Source organism: Hemiscyllium ocellatum, chromosome 6, assembly GCF_020745735.1.
Source record: "Hemiscyllium ocellatum isolate sHemOce1 chromosome 6, sHemOce1.pat.X.cur, whole genome shotgun sequence".
Classification (NCBI taxonomy): Eukaryota; Metazoa; Chordata; class Chondrichthyes; order Orectolobiformes; family Hemiscylliidae; genus Hemiscyllium; species Hemiscyllium ocellatum.
In genome coordinates this window covers 98,966,279-98,982,370 of record NC_083406.1, presented here as the reverse complement: position 1 = coordinate 98,982,370, position 16,092 = coordinate 98,966,279, and the positions used below count along the sequence as shown (strand labels likewise).

At 42.0% G+C, this 16,092-nt stretch overlaps 1 protein-coding gene across 1 annotated transcript in view; it reads right to left on the bottom strand.

Moving 5' to 3' along the window:
* gpr143 (G protein-coupled receptor 143) overlaps positions 1–16,092 on the bottom strand; it is a 56,223-nt gene that overhangs the window by 27,208 nt on the left and 12,923 nt on the right. Inside the window, exons 2-3 of the mRNA XM_060826988.1 lie at positions 6,143–6,249; positions 5,953–6,047 (exon numbers count right to left, since the gene is read on the bottom strand). Coding sequence (XP_060682971.1) covers positions 5,953–6,047; positions 6,143–6,249 — 202 coding nt within the window. The remainder of the gene's footprint in view (positions 1–5,952; positions 6,048–6,142; positions 6,250–16,092) is intronic.

Here is a 16,092-nt window from a genome sequence, read left to right as displayed (position 1 = left end):
ACTGTGTGGGTTTTACCAATGACTGATAAAGGACAACTAAAACCTTGAACAATATGAAGCTGACAGCAGCAGCACTAGTTTACAGACTATTGCGGTTACAACCTAAATATTTTCCTGAGCTGGATTATTAGCAGAGCTCCTCATACTGTAAAACAAAAACCATCACATTTACCAAACAACCTGCAGGTGAACAAATTACCAACAAGATTTCACTTTTAAAAAAAAACCTATTGCAAAATGAGTCAGTATCAACATAAATCAAATAAGAATTTGCAACATTGTTTGAACTATAAATTACACAAAGCAAATACAAAGACTTGCTCACAAGATTACAGGCATTCGCATTTTTCTTCCACAAATATGGCAGCAAACACACTCTCGTAGGACAAATCTTGTGATATGGAGAGAGGCCTCTAGCTCAACTACCATTATCTTGGGACCTCAAGAAAGCCCCACCACCATACGGCCATTAAAGTCATAGACATATACCTCATGGAAACAGACCCTTGAACCCAACTTGTCTATGTCGTCCAGATATCCTAATCTAATCTGGCCCCACCTGCCAGCACTTGGCCCATATCCCTCCAAACCCTTCCTATTCATACACTGACACCTTCTGGATGGGTGTATGTACATTTGGAATATTTAGACAGAAAGCTAAGATTGCCACTTTACCCTGTGTGATAACAATGGCATTGGGAGTAGATAATCAGAACAACGAATACTTGAGCTGTCTATATTACACTTACTCTACTTTTATACTGATTTACTTCAAAACTTTTCATAACACGTGTAAAACCAACAAAAATCTCAACAATCCCTTGGAGTAGAAAGCACTGTAGCACCCCTAGCACTGATCAGGCCCGTCACAGACGCTGCTCAGGATTTCAGTGCTTAACCCTTCCCCAGTTTCCTCAATGTCGCTAGAATTCCCTTCCTAAGGGAAATGAGAGTCCCTACAGCACGTGGACAGCAGCGATTCAAGAAGGAACCTTCTCAATGTTCCCTGGACATTTTAAAGAAATTGCAAATTTTCTTATAAAGTGACTCCAGGACAAAGGTAATTACAGTTCATTTGGCACAGTGTCTATGTGTCTTTGAAAGAGCCTTCTGAATAATTCCCTGGAAAAGTTTCCATCCTCTCATGAAGGTACTGACTATTGGAGCTGGGTTTGCTGCTCTACTTCCTCATTCAGCACAGCAAACCACCAGCCACACGTGGTACCACGTCTGAACCCAATCCTCTTCACATCTACACTTCTGTAATGACAGTCAACAAATGGAACCCTGGCAATCTTTCTAATTATACAGCCAGCGGCTGCTTGTGGTACCATTTACTCTCAACTCAACTGATAGCAGCATTCATGGATCTAGCCTGCGACTTCTTTGGTCTAGAAGATTTAATTTCACTCAGGAACATTCAATGGAGCTCAAACCACATTAATAAATGTATTGTGCAGTTTAGAATGTAGTTCGAATATAGTGTTTAGATCATGCCAATTCCTCTGCCTCTTAAAACAATTCTTTGCAGGCTTTTGTCATAGTCTTTGGGGTGGTGTGGGGAATGTTATTCTGCAGTGGTGAATGGTCTAATTCAGGGCAAGCGATTCCCATGAGTCAGTAGGGAGGCTACATTTGTTTAGGAAGGCTTCAAGGGTGGTATTTTCTGTATCTGATCACTTGCCATTGTGGAGCTCAGGGTAGAGCACTTGTTTAGGAAGTCTTGTAACAGACATGTGGACAATGTGGCACACTCATTGCAGATCCTCATGGATGACCTGTGCCTAGATCATGGGACTATTGACCAAAGCGAGGGTGCTCACCACAGTCGATGATAATTCGCCAGGGATTTGAGGTATCTGCTGTACATGGTCCATGATTCTGATCCACACAGGGAGGGTGGGGACGATGGCTGCTCTGTAGATTGAGAGCTTGATGCTGGATTGGAGGTCATGGACTTCAAATACTGTTTCTCAGGTGTCTGAAGGCTGCACTGATGCATTGGAGTCAATGTCGGATTTCATCAATGTCTGCTCGAACTGAGAGGAAGTTCTGAGTTACGGGGAATTATCAACATTGTCCATTGGCTTGCTGTGGATTTTGATGGTCAAGGGAGGTTATGGGGGGTGTGGTGGTGTGTGGAGCAGTGTCAGGTGACAAGAGTGGGTTGGTAAAGAACCTTCATTTTTCCAGAAGTTTACTCATCTCTCATACCCCTCAGTGAACACAATGGTGGACTATAATTCAGCCTCTGCTGTTTGCAGACACACAGACATTGAGATGCAGTCTTCAAATTAAAGAATGACAGAAGATGGGTTGGTCTTGACTCTGCCGTGAAGGCGAAGGTTGAACAGTTTTCCATTTATCCAGCAGGTTTAGCTCCACTCCAGTTGGGTGCTTCATGGAGATTTGGGGGGCGTTGGGTGAAGGGTTGGGGGTGCAGGGCAGGTGGTGCAGGGCAGTGCTGTGCAGAAGATGGAGAAGCATATCAGTGTGGTGATGCAGCCCCACTTGACCCCAGTTCACACGTGAATTGTGTCTGCAGTGGATCCACTGAAGTAGGTCATGATGATGGATGCCTGAACAGCCAAACTTGAGAATATCCCACAATCCCTCCTAGCTAACAGTGTATAGGATAAGCTGTCAGAGGAAGTAGTGGAGGCAAGTACAATTATAAATATTTAAAAGGCATCGGAATGGATACATGAATAGGAAGGGTTTAAGAGGGATATGGACCAAATGCTGGCAATGAGACTACACCAATTTTCGATACCTAGTCAGTATGGACAAGTTAGACAGAAAGGTGTTTCCATGTTGTACAGCTCCAATACAGCAGAGAGTCACACCTGATAGGAGTCCACAATGTTAACATCCAGGTCTGGAAGGAAAAGAGCACTCTGAAGGTGGCCACGCACAGGAGGTTGCTGTGCAGAGTTTGTACCGAATGCTCTGTGAGAATCACCAGGAGACACAGAATTTCTGAAGTTAAAAACTTCATTTGCAAACAAAAGCTGTGACAATCAGAAAATAGCTTCCTGATTGCCCCAATTCTTGGGGCTTCCTACTTTTTATACTTTTCTAATTGCCGCTCTTATCTGGTGTCATTAGCTTGTGTTGTCTTTCTAAACTAAGATCATCTTCTGCCACAAGTTGTCTTCTACTTTACACTTGAAGTATCACATTATGCCACCATTGTCTTTAATATTTGCTCATTTGTCATGTGATTTGACTAACCTATCATATTGTGCTACCATTATTTTCAGCCTGTGCTCAATCGGTCACATGATTCTATGTATTGCTCCATTAATTTAATTACACAACTGTCATTAATTTCCATAAGGTCAGTGCTGTTCCCTGCACCTTTGATTTCTCTCGCACCGAAAATAAGTCGATCATGTCTCTCGATAGGCAGAAGCCACACAGGCTCGGGAAAGAGCTCTTCAACCACAGAGTTAGTCAAAGAGGATTCTCCCAGTGATCTTTCCTACAGTTGTCAATAGGGAGATCTCAGTAACTTCCAGTTAGCAGGTCTCCTTTCTTGGAGATGTTACAACTACAGCATCTTGGATCTCCCAGTATGTTCTTTTCCTGCCAGATATGAGCGATAACATTGTTGATTCATAGCAGGAGAGACTTGGCTGTCATGGAGATGTACTACATGGAAACAGACCCTTCGATCCAACTTGTCTGTACTGACCAGATGATATCCTAAAATTAATCTAATCTAGTCCCATTTGCCAGCATTTGGGATATACTCCTCTAAACCTTTCCTATTCATATACCCATCCAGAGATGCCTTTTAAAAGTGTTGTAATTGTACCAGCCTCCACCACTTCCTCAGGCAGCTCAGTTATACACGCATCATGTGAAAAAGCTGCCCCTTAAGTCCCTTTCAAAATCTTTCCCCTCTTGCTGAAATGCTCTAGTTTTGTCTGCTCTATCCTGTGGAAAAGACCTTGCCTACTTACCCTCTCCATGTCCATTATGTTTTTATTAACCTAAATGTCACCCCTCTGTCTCCAATGCTCCAGGGAAAATAGACCCAGACAATTCAATGTCTCCCTATTGCTTAAACTCTCCAACCCTGGCACCATTCTTGCAAATCTTCTGAACCCTTTCAAGCTTCATATTTTAATCCTTTAGCAAGGAGATTCCATCTGTGTCAGACCTTGTTGTTTTCCAGCTGTTGGACGGCTTTGATATCACAGCAGGTTCGAGGTGCACAGAGATAGCAGTGAAGTGTGTCATGAGATGGCGTTGAGAGCACTTGCATTATAATCTTTCCATCTTTGGAGAGCAATTCTTCCTTTTTTTGACTCTGTAGAGTAGGTCCCTGAATACTCTGTGTTGAAAAAGCCTGAATCATTGTGTCTGCCAGCGAGTTACTGAGCTTCCTGTTTTCTTTCTATTCATCTGTGCTCCAGATCACAGCTGTTTATTTTGTTATACCTCAGCTTCCAGTTCTCTGAAGGTTGGTTTCCTCCCATACAGGTTTTGGTGGAGCTGCACTTCAGAAACATCTTGCATTCGTGATTTAGGGGATGCTGGGATCTCCTGATCATTCTCGTTGAATCAGTCTTGGTGTTTCCTGGTTGAGGAGCCAAGTGTCTTCATGCAGCTGCTGGCTGATGGTTACTGGGATGGACCAGGTGCCCTGGACACTACAGCTCTAGCATGTTGGACATTGCCAGGTTGACTGTGAGGCACTGCCCGGGTGAGTCTTTGGCTCCAGCAATATCGAGTCTCCTGCAGAGTTCTCTGTCACAGCTGGTTTGGGGCAAGATTGATGAGATGGTAATGTGGATTAGTCAGTGGTTGCTCCAGCAGTCTTCAGTCACAGGTCTCCACATTAGCAGCCTTGGGCTGAGAGTCAAGACTAAATCTCTTGCAAGTCCAATGAAGCCCAATCTTGAAGACTGATCTAGTTAATGGCGCTACGCAGAACAGATACTAAACTTTGAAATAAAGAAATCTGACTATTAGTGCTAAATTGGAATTGTATAACAATGCTTAAAAGCCACACTCAGAATTATGTTGTGAGTGATTTATATCCAAGTGATAGAAAAACAAAACACTGCTAGGGACTAGTCATAGTTTAAAAAAAAAGTATTTGACGAGGAGTTGAAGAGAATGGTTTTAATTATGCGATATATTCCCCTGTGGTTCAGGTTTCTGAACAACTAGAAGGCAATACTAATTATTTCAACATTGCATGCTACACAGAGTTCTACAGTGAAATACAGAGTTTATTATTTTTAAAAAGTTATATTTTGAATTTGATGGTAAACTGAAGTGGTTGTTTTGTGTTTAATTTCCCACTTGAATCATAAAGCACGAAAACAAAGATTGGAAATGAGACGAATCACGATTAGTGACTCTGCCGAGAATGCTTACACATTTAATGTTACCTTCCCAGCAATTTCTTCAAGCAAAATAAGTCCAGTTGATGTAGAAACACAAATTACTGGAAAGTGACATTAAGTCGATCCTTTTCCAAAGGACATCAATCCCATCCTTCTGCAATATCCTTTGATCCCTTCTCTTTAGGAGAATTGAACCTCATTTAACATCCCACACTTCAGCAAATTTTTCAATAAATCTGTTGCTGTGTTTTAAAAGAAAAGTCCACGTTACTTCGATACTTGATCCCAACTTTTCACTGAATTATCTCCCTGGAACTTGAAACCTTCACCATAAACGAATTAGGATTAAATTTCATTAATGCTCTTTAGACAAGTTGAACACTTTGAATTACTGGGGGATGGTATTTCCCAATGGTACCTCAATCATATTACCATGTAGTGTTGAAACATGGTGACTATTTTAAGCACTGAAACATTTAGAAGCAGTAAGTTATGCATTAGAAGTAGTAGCATTAAAAGTGATTTTTCAAGTTTGTGATCACTTGTAACATACTAACTGTTTGCTAATAGTTATGTTCTGCAAGGTTACCTGAACCCAGAAGACCGCTTCACAACAAGATAAGCATCCACAGCATAGTAGAACAGCCACCAGAAGGTGGCACTATAGAACAGTTGAATCCAAACCTGCTGGGCGACAGTGACAATTCACAAAACTGGTGTTAGTTTCTGAACTCTTACAAGAAGAAAATACTGGATACAAAAGCTTCACAGCAACTCACAGCAGTGCTGACACAGAAAGCTGTCGGCCATATTTCAGTTCCATTAAGTGAGATTCTTCTCCCTAAATCTGGAAAGCCAAGCCACACTGATGCCCTCGTTATTATTCCTTTAAAAAAAAAAGGAAGAGATTGTTTTAGAGAATGCTGAACAGAGCACAACATTACATTCAGCAGTAGGATGGGGGGGGGGGGCGGGGGAGTGGGAGGTGTTGAGGGTGGTATTGCTTAAAGCTATCAAATGAAACTTGAGAAAATAGGTTTTTATCTCTAACACATTAGGGTTTCAATGTTTTTCAGGATATTGACCTCGAAAAAAAAAGAGTGCCGATGAACTGCTGCAATCCAAAGTAGTCCACACTCAGTGCTATTAGGAAGGGAGTTCCAAGATACTAACAAAGTGATTCAAAGTCAGTACAGAGTGGGGCTTGGAAGGCAACATCTCCCACCCATCTGTGATTTGATTTGTTATTGTCACATTTATCCAAGTACAGGTGAAACGTTTGTCCTTGCATGCAAGGACAGAGTGCTTACAGAGTGAGGCATTCAAGGTTACAGCTGCACAAAACCAAGATCAACATTATATTTGAAATTGGAGAGGTCCATTCAGAAGCCTAATAACATCAGGAAAGAAGCTGTTCTTGAACATGTTGGTGCATGTGTTCCTGTATCTTTTGCCTGATGGAACAGACTGGGAGAGAGTATAACCAGGGTGGGAGGGGTCTTTGATGATGTTAGTTGCCTTTCCCCAACAAGAACTGTAGATGGAGTCCATGGATGGAAGATTGGGTTACATGATGGTCTGGGCTGTGTCCACAACTTTCTGTAGTTCATGGTCCTCAGCAGAGCAGTAACCATACCAAACCATGATGCACCTGGATAGAATGCTTTCTATCATGCATCTGTAAAGGTTGGTGAGTGTCCTTGTGGACATGCCAAGTTTCCAAAGCCTCTCCAGTTACTCTCCTTTGGCTGGGTGGTAGAAGTCACAGGTTTGGAAGATGTGACCAAAGGAACCTTGGTGAATGAATGCAGTACACATTTTGGAGATAGCATACAATAAGTGTCAATGGTGAGGAGTGTGATTACTTACCAAACAAGTGGGTTGCTTTGACCCAGAGAATGTGGAGCTTCTTGAGAGATGTTGCTGAACCAATCTAGGCAAGTGGACAGTATTCCATCTCATTCCTGATTTGTGCCTTGGTTATGGAGGACAGGCTTTGAGGAGTCAGGAGGTGACTCACTCACCAGAGCTTCAGCTTATGATCTGCTCTTGTAGCCACTGTATTTATATGGCTGGTTCAGTTTACTTTCTGGTTGATGGCAATCCCCAGAATATTGATAGTGGGAGATTCAAAAAGTGGCAATGACATTGATTGTCAAAACAGAGGAGGTTAGATTCTCTATTTGTTTAGGATGGCCAATGCCTGGCATTTATGTGTCACAAATGGCACTTGCTACTTGTCAGCCCACACTTGGGTATCATCTAGGTCTTTTTAGATCTGGATGACCCTTTACGAACTCTCCCCTGATGAGTGAAGGTAAACTGAGGTAATAGTTATATTGGTTCTGCTTTTTTGTGGACAGGACATGCTCGAGCAATTTTGGAAATGTTTGTTAGATGCCAGTGTTGGAACTCTACTGTAGCTGTGTCTATATGCACAACTAATGTTACCGTTAGATTCTGAGTACTGTCATCAAGCTCCATAAAACCATACAAAAAAAAAAGTGTAAAAGGTTTTGTTTAAAATCAAAATAAAATCGATTTGTTTCTCTTTATTACTGACTTTCGCCAGGTTTTGATATACTGAAAAAAACAACAACTTGGTTATTAAGAACAAACTCATTCTTTAAGAAGTGGCAAAAGTTTATTAATTAAGCTACTACACAGACTTAATGTTAAAATTTTACATTTAATTCTCCCCACATATTGATACACAGCCAAGACAATGATACAGCCCCGCAGAGACATTAATCGGGGGTGGGGAGAAAGATACAAAATGACAACATCCTTGTGGCTTAAAAACCATAGATTGATGAGGTAGAAGGACAGTCAGACTTAGATCTTTGGTTTGAAACCTTAAGTAACCTCTTATCTCTCTCAAAAAAAAGTGGCATATTGCTCATAAAAGTTATGTGCTCTCCCAGTAGACGGTATATACTCCATAGTGACTCAAGGAGAGAGAGAACAGAGGAGTTCCAAAACACCATATGGCAAATCCTCAAACTTAGAATAATTCAAACTTCCATCTTCCAGTTCACACAAATATTTGTTTCTAACGTGGAGTACAAGTCTTCAGTACTGCCTCCAAAAGTTGTCAGGGTTCCATAGCTTTTTGCAGTGCCTTCTGCCATTTCTTAATACCATAGAGAGTGGATCAAATCAGCTGACATCTGGCATTACGATGCTGGGAATCTCAGGAGGAGTGAGAGACAGATCATCCTCTCAGTACTTCACACTGAAGAGGTTTACAAATGCTTCAGCCTCATCTTATGCATTCATGTTGAGTTTATGACGATATTTATGGAGCCTCCTCCTACAGTTAGTTGTTTAGTTGCCCACTGCCACTGCCACCTGGATGGGGCAGTACTGCAAAGCTTAGATCTGGTCTAATGTTTGTGGGATCACTAAGCTAAACATATGACATACCACTGGTTAACCTGTGAGCAGTCCTGCTTTACAACTTCATCAGGGTGACACTGCATTTGTAGGTATGCCTGGTGCTGCTCCCAATATACTCTCCTGCATTGAACAAGATTTCATCCTTTGGCTTGAAGGTTATGGGAGAGTTTGGGGATATTTCAGGCGGAGATGTTCTGGATTGAACTTGGACCCCATCTCCAGTAGATGCAGAAACAAAACCAGTGTTACTTTGAACAGCAGGAGGAGAACTCTCCCAGCATTTATTCCTTAACCAACACCCAAGAGAAATATCATTAGGTCAGCGACCACATTTCAAAGTATGTTGTCAGGTATGAAATGCTTTAGTTCAGAGGTTTCTGACAGGTGCTATGGAAATGCAAGACCTTTTTTCTCAAGTTTCTGCAATCTGTGTTGTGTCAGCAGTCCTACAACGAAACACGTTACAGTGTCCATGACACTGAGAAAATTAAACAAAGTGAAAATATTGAGGATGCTAAAAATCTGTAGTGACTGTAACCAGGTGGATCACACTTGACTGGCCCAGGTTAAAATCCCCAGTCAGGGAGCCCAGGGCAACAGATATACACAGGGGATTCAGAGAGTCCCCTTACTTCAGGGACTGACTCAGAGCTCCAGGTCACAGCTAGTGTATTGTACACATGTAACTAAAGGGTGATGGGATACCAGCCTTGGTGCAGTTATTTCATCTGAAACAAAAATGTAAAAAGAACACTGAAAATATTGAACTGGTCACACAGCATCAGTGGAGAGAGAAACAGAGTGAATGTCTTCAGAACTCAACTCAGAATTCCATTGCATGTTGTGACCACAGCTCACATTTCATTCAGGCAAAGGGTGCTGATAAGGATTCTGCTATTTGCAGCTCCTCTAGACCCATCCAGAATGTTTCTTAATTCAGAGAACCAGGAAACGGGTTTGACACTCGACAAACCCTGCTCACAGTTTCAACCTCAGTTTTGTTGCTGTAGTGTCCAAAAAGAATGGCCCGGCCCCAACTTGGGTACCTGGAGCAGAGTCTCAGAGATACCACCTTGTAGTAGAGCAGCAGTTACTCCACCCTGAAAAGTGAACTTTCATTCTAAACAAACATTGTTCCTTGCTGTAGTTCACAGAATTGTTAAAACATTGAAGGAGGCCATTCAGCCCAGTGCTTTTTCACCTGGTCCGTTACTTCATTCCAATCTCCCGATTTCTCCCCACGCCCCCTCCATACTCTTTCTATGGAAATAATTTTCCAATGCCCTCTTGATGCTTCAATTGAACCAGTTTCCCCCATATTTCTAGGCAGTGCATTTCATACCTTAACTAGTTGCTGTGCAAATGTTTTATCTCACATCACCCTAAACCTCTGCCCTCATTCTTCTTTCAGTCCAGCCCACTCATGATATTGAAAACCTCCAGCAAATCTCCTCTCAGCCTTCATATCTCTAAGGAAAATACTCTCACTTCTTCAATCTATCCTCATAATTGAAGTTTCTCATTCCTAGAACCATTCCTGTAAATTTTCTGAATTTGTTCCATTTCTCCTGTTTTTGTAACCCAAGAAATATTATTACACATTTATAGATATAACTCCAACTCTACAGAATAGATCAATATCCTCAGATCCTGATGAATGGGTAATCCCAGAAGCTTGTATGAAGTACTGAAGTATAGAGCTTATACCATCCAAAAACATGCAGCTGATGAAGTTACATTCAGGCAAGTAAATAAGGATAAAAGCTAGCATCGGTAATGGAGACCATGAAACCGTTGGACGATGGTCAGGATGGTGGAATGCAAGCCTGTCATTTCTGCAGTGCCAATGACTGATATTGGAGACACCAAAATGAATGTATTATGAAAGTTATCTGATTTACTAATTAATGCTGGACTATGAAACCTGGCACCCTTACCTGGTCCATCCTGTGTCACTCCCGAACAACAACCAAGATTGCTGACTCTAAAACGTCACCGGAGGCAGTCAATAAGCAGCAGCCTTGCTGATGATGCCCAGATGAAAATGTGTTGCTGGTCAAAGCGCAGCAGGCCAGGCAGCATCTCAGGAATAGAGAATTCGACGTTTCGAGCATAAGCCCTTCATCAGGAATCGGATTCCTGATGAAGGGCTTATGCTCGAAACGTCGAATTCTCTATTCCTGAGATGCTGCCTGGCCTGCTGTGCTTTGACCAGCAACACATTTTCAGCTGTGATCTCCAGCATCTGCAGACCTCATTTTTTACTTGATGATGCCCAGATCCCATTTTTAAAAAAAAAGGGGTTATCTATTAAATGATGGTCAGAACAAACCAATTTAATCCATGCTATGTTTCATACCTGTAGTTTTACGCACAATTGATAGATACAATAATGCAACCTTGAAGTTGTCTCAGCCATAGTCTGGACTTCAGGATTTAGCTGTACAAACAGTTAAAATTAACAAGTTGGGTCAACAAGGGGTCATGTTGTTAAACAGACAAAATTAATGACTCGTAATTAAAACACGCCTAATGCTCAGTAACAAATTAATGAATTAACAGCAAAAATTGAGGTTAATGGATAGGATTTTATAACCATTACAGAAACACCATCACAAGGAGATCATAACTGGGAACTAAATATGAAGGTGAGAGTTTTCATAAGCATAGGCAGGCAGGAAGGAAAGGGTGTTGGATAAGCTTTGTTAGTATAAAGTTGAAATAAGTGCAACAGCATGATCCTGATCAGAAGGTGCAGAATCCATATGGATGAAGGTGAACCACAACAAAGGGAAGAGGACACTGTTGGGAGTAGTCTACAGGCCCTCAAAGTCAGTAGCCAAAGGCTAAGAGAGGGAATAAATCAGGAGACAATGATGGCACGTACATAAATCATGGGTGACTTTAATTGCTATTTAGATTAAATTCAAATTGGCAGAGGTAGCCAGGAGGAAGAATTTACAGTATATCCATAACAATATATGCCAGTTGTATGCACAACACAAGTCAGGTTATTTCAGATCTGCTAATGAGGTGCATTTAATAAGTGATCTCAGAATAAAAGATTCCTCAGAAAACAGTAACCATAACAATAACAGAACATAGCATTAGTTGGATGGAGAGAAACTGGAGTTGGAATTAACTGTGCTAAACTTAATTTCTCCTTAATAGATTTGTCAAACATAAATAGAGTTCTTTGAGGTAGTAAAAAGCAGAATAGATCATGGGAAACTAGTAAATGTAATATATCCAAATAGGTATTTAATAAAGTGCTGCATAAAACTTATTTATTTGAATAGGGACGTAGTTGCACTTCAGGAGATGGTTCACGAGATCCATTCTAAAGATGAAGAGTTTGTCTTATGAAAAGAGAGAGATTAACTAGTTTAGACCTATATTCTCTGGAGTTTAAAAAATAATATATTTCAAAGGGTTGTGAATCAGTGGAATTCATTATCCCAGAGTGCAGGACATTGAGCAAATTTAAATGAGGAGATCGATCTTTACTTAGTAAATGGGTTAAATGGTTATGGGTAGTGTGCAGGAAGGTGGAGTGGAGATCAACATAAGATCAGCCATGGTTGTATTAAATGGTAGAGCAGACTCAAGGGGCTAAAGTGCCTACTCCAGCTGTGTCATGATCTTATAAGGCTACTTAAGAGCCCATGGTACCAGGGTAGTACATTAGCATGGGTATAAGGTCAGCTAACTAATAGACAGAGTTTGGATGAAAGGGGGCATTTTCAGGATAACAAGATGAAGTAGTGGAGTAGGGATCAGTGCTGGGGTCATGATCATTTACACTATATTAACTAATTGAATGTGGGAAGTGGATATTGGGGCACCAAATTTGTGGAGGACACAAATAGGTGGGAAGGCAAGTGGTGAGATGACAAAAGGATAGAGACAGGCTAACTGAGGGGACAAATGGAACATAATGGGGGGAAAGCTGAAATGAAGAATTTTGGCTGGAACATAGGAGCAGGAGGAAGTCAACCAGCATCTCAAGCCGGTTCTGCCATTCAGGGAGGTAGTGGCTGATTTGCTGTCTCACTCTATATACTGGCCTTTGACCCATATCCCCGAATACCTTTGCTTAAGAAAATGTATCGCACGTTTAAACAATTAACAACTGAGCTAGCATCAGTTGCCATTTGAGGCAGAGAATGCCAAACTTCTTCAATCCTTGGTGTGCAGAAGTGCTTCCTAACATACCTAAACAATCTGGCCCCAATTTTCAAGAGACTATGCTCCCCACCCCCCACCTCTTCTAGTTTTAGACTGTTGAGGAGCGAATATTATTTACCTGGAAATGCAGCAGAAAGCTTCAGCACACAGAGGGACTTGGGAGTCATTGTGCAGGAATCACAAAAAAAAGCTAACAGAGTTCAATGGGTAAAGAGTAAAGGCAAGTGAAATGTTGCCTTCCTTATTTTCAAGGGGATGTAATATAAAAATATGGAAACCTTGCCAGGACAATACAAGGCACTAGCCAGGTATCACTGAATAACATGAATGTTTCAGGTCAAGTGACCCTTCTTCAGAACTGATGGTAACTGGGAAAAGGTTGTTTTGTTTCTTATGCAGAAGATGTGGTGAGACCTGGCTGAACTCATCCTCACTCTGAACAACTTCTCTCTTAACTCATTTTCTTCAGCTAAAAGGGATGGTAGGTGTGTACCCACATGGGCCCTAGTTATGCTGGTCTCTTATGCGCTACCTGGAACATTCCTTGTTCTAGTCCTTTCACACCCACAACTTTTTCTCTCTGGTATATCCATGATATCAGTGCTACTTTCCTCTCTCATTGATATTTGGAGACATTTATCAATTTCACATCCAATTTCCAACCCTCTCCTCACCTTCACTTGGTCCATCCCCGACTCCTCCTTTACATCTGTGTCCATTTCTGGGGATAGGCTAGCCATCAATATCCACTACAAACTAACTGCCACCCATTTTGACTATACATCCTCACTCCCTGCTTCTAGTAAAGAGTATTCCATACTAGAGTTCCTCCATCTGTTCTGATAATGCCAACTTCAACTAGGAGACCCCTGAAACACCCACTTTCTCCCTCAGAGGATTCCCCAGCAGTGGCTGACAAGATCCTCAGTGGAATCTGATCCATCTCCCATAATTCAGCCCTCAACCTGTCCCACAGCAGTGATAGAGATGACTTCTCCTCACCTACCAACCAGAGGATCACTAGCTGCCATTTTTGTCACCTCCAGTGGGATGCCACCACCAGACACCCATTCCCCTCCCCTGCCTTGTTAGATCCTGTGCAGACTAGCTGGTGGGAGTATTTGCAGACATTAACCTCTCCTTACTAAGATCCAAACTCCACACCTCCTTCAAAAAGATCACCATCACCCCCAGTGCCAGAAGAAAAATCATGCAGCAGGCCTCAATGACTATTGCCTGTTGGCTCCAACCTCCATAATAAATGAAGAGCTTCATGGGGTTAGCCATGGCTCACATCAATTCCACTCTCCCAATTTGCCTTAATCCTTTGCAAATTTCCTAATAGTGCAAGAGGTCCACAGCAGACGCCATCTCCTGGTCCTACGTTCACACTGGAACAGCTGGATAACAAGGATACCTGCCTCAAGCTCCTACTGATTGAAGGTGGAGCAGTAGTCACTAACAATCTCAAAACTCCGATACCCAGGCCTCATCACCCCATTCTGGATCCTTGATCTTCTGACTTCAAAACCACAATCAATAAGACTAAACAACAACACCTCCTCCATCATAACCAGTGTTCCACAAGGATGCAGACTCCATCCCCCTACTACACTCCTTATACACTCATGAATGTGTGGCCAAATTCCATTTCCCAGTTTGCTGATGGCACCATTATAGGTTGGATCTCAAACGATGATGAGGGAGAGAGTGCTTAGTGGCATGGTGTCAAGATAACAGTCTCCCCATCAAATGTCAGCATAGTGAAGGAGCTGGTCATTGACTTCAGGAAGCAGATGATTGGAGGCATGCCCATCTGCATCAACGGTACTGAGGTGGAGATGGTCGACAGTGTCAAATTCCTGGGAGTGATGATCACCTTCAATCTGTCCTGGTCCAGTCACATTAACGTATCTACTTCTCCAGGAGGCTAAGGAATTCAGCATGTCTAGAAAGACTCTTACCAATTTTTAAAGGGTGCTTTCTATGGTGCATGTATTTCGATGTACCACAGCATGGTATGGCAACCAGTCTTCCCATGATCACAAGAAACTACAGGGTTGTGAACAATGCACAAACACCTAAACCAGTCTCCCATCCATTGACTCCATCTACACTTCCTACTGCTTCAAGAAAGCAAATCAACATACCCAGACCCCTCCTACCCCAGTTATATTCTCTTTCTCCCTCTTCCATCTAGTAGAAGATATAAACACTTGAAAAAAAAAACCATATAAATAAGATTCTAAAACAGCTTCTTCCCCATTGCTATCAGACTTTTCATAGAATCCCTACAGTGTGGAAATAGGCTTTTTGGCCCAAGTCCACACCAACCCTCTGAACAGTAAACCACCCAGACTCATTTCCCTACCCTATTACTCTACATTTCCCCTGACTAATGCACCTAACCCACATATCTGACACTAGGGGCAATTTCCCATTGCCAATTTACCTAACCTGCACATTTTTGGCCTGTGGGAGGAAACTGAAGCATCTGGAGGCAAGCCATGCAGACACAGGGAGAATGTGCAGAATTTGCACAGATAGTCACCAGAGGTAGAATCGAACCCGGGTTCCTGGCACCATGAGGCAGCAGTGCTAACCACTGTGGTTGAATGGACCTCTCAACTGTTAGTGTCCATCTCTCTCCCTGCAGCTGTAACACTGTATTCTACACTGTTCAGTCACCATCTTAAAAAGTGGTACTATCTGCCTGTGCAGCATGTAAAAACACCACTTTTCACTGCATTTTATTGAATGTAACAATAAAATCAAGCTATGAAAACAATTTTGAAGACTTTGCTTTGGTCACACCACCCCACCTTCCCCATAAAATTGTGCTACTCTAACAGGGTCTGCATGAGCAGAGACCTGGCTATACAAGTACAGAAGGTACTAATACTGAAGTGCTGTTAATAAAACATAGTATTTAGGTCATTAGCAAGGGCATAAAGTGCATGCAGCAAGGTTATACAGAACTTCAATAGGATCCTGGACTTCAGTTGGAGTATTGTCTAGTTCTAGGCCCTATACTATAGAAGAGGTATGAATACTGAGGAGAAGAGGTTTATGAGAATTATTCCAGGGATAAAAGGTTCCAGTTTTAAGGATAGATTGAAGATGGGACTGTTTCCCCCAGAAA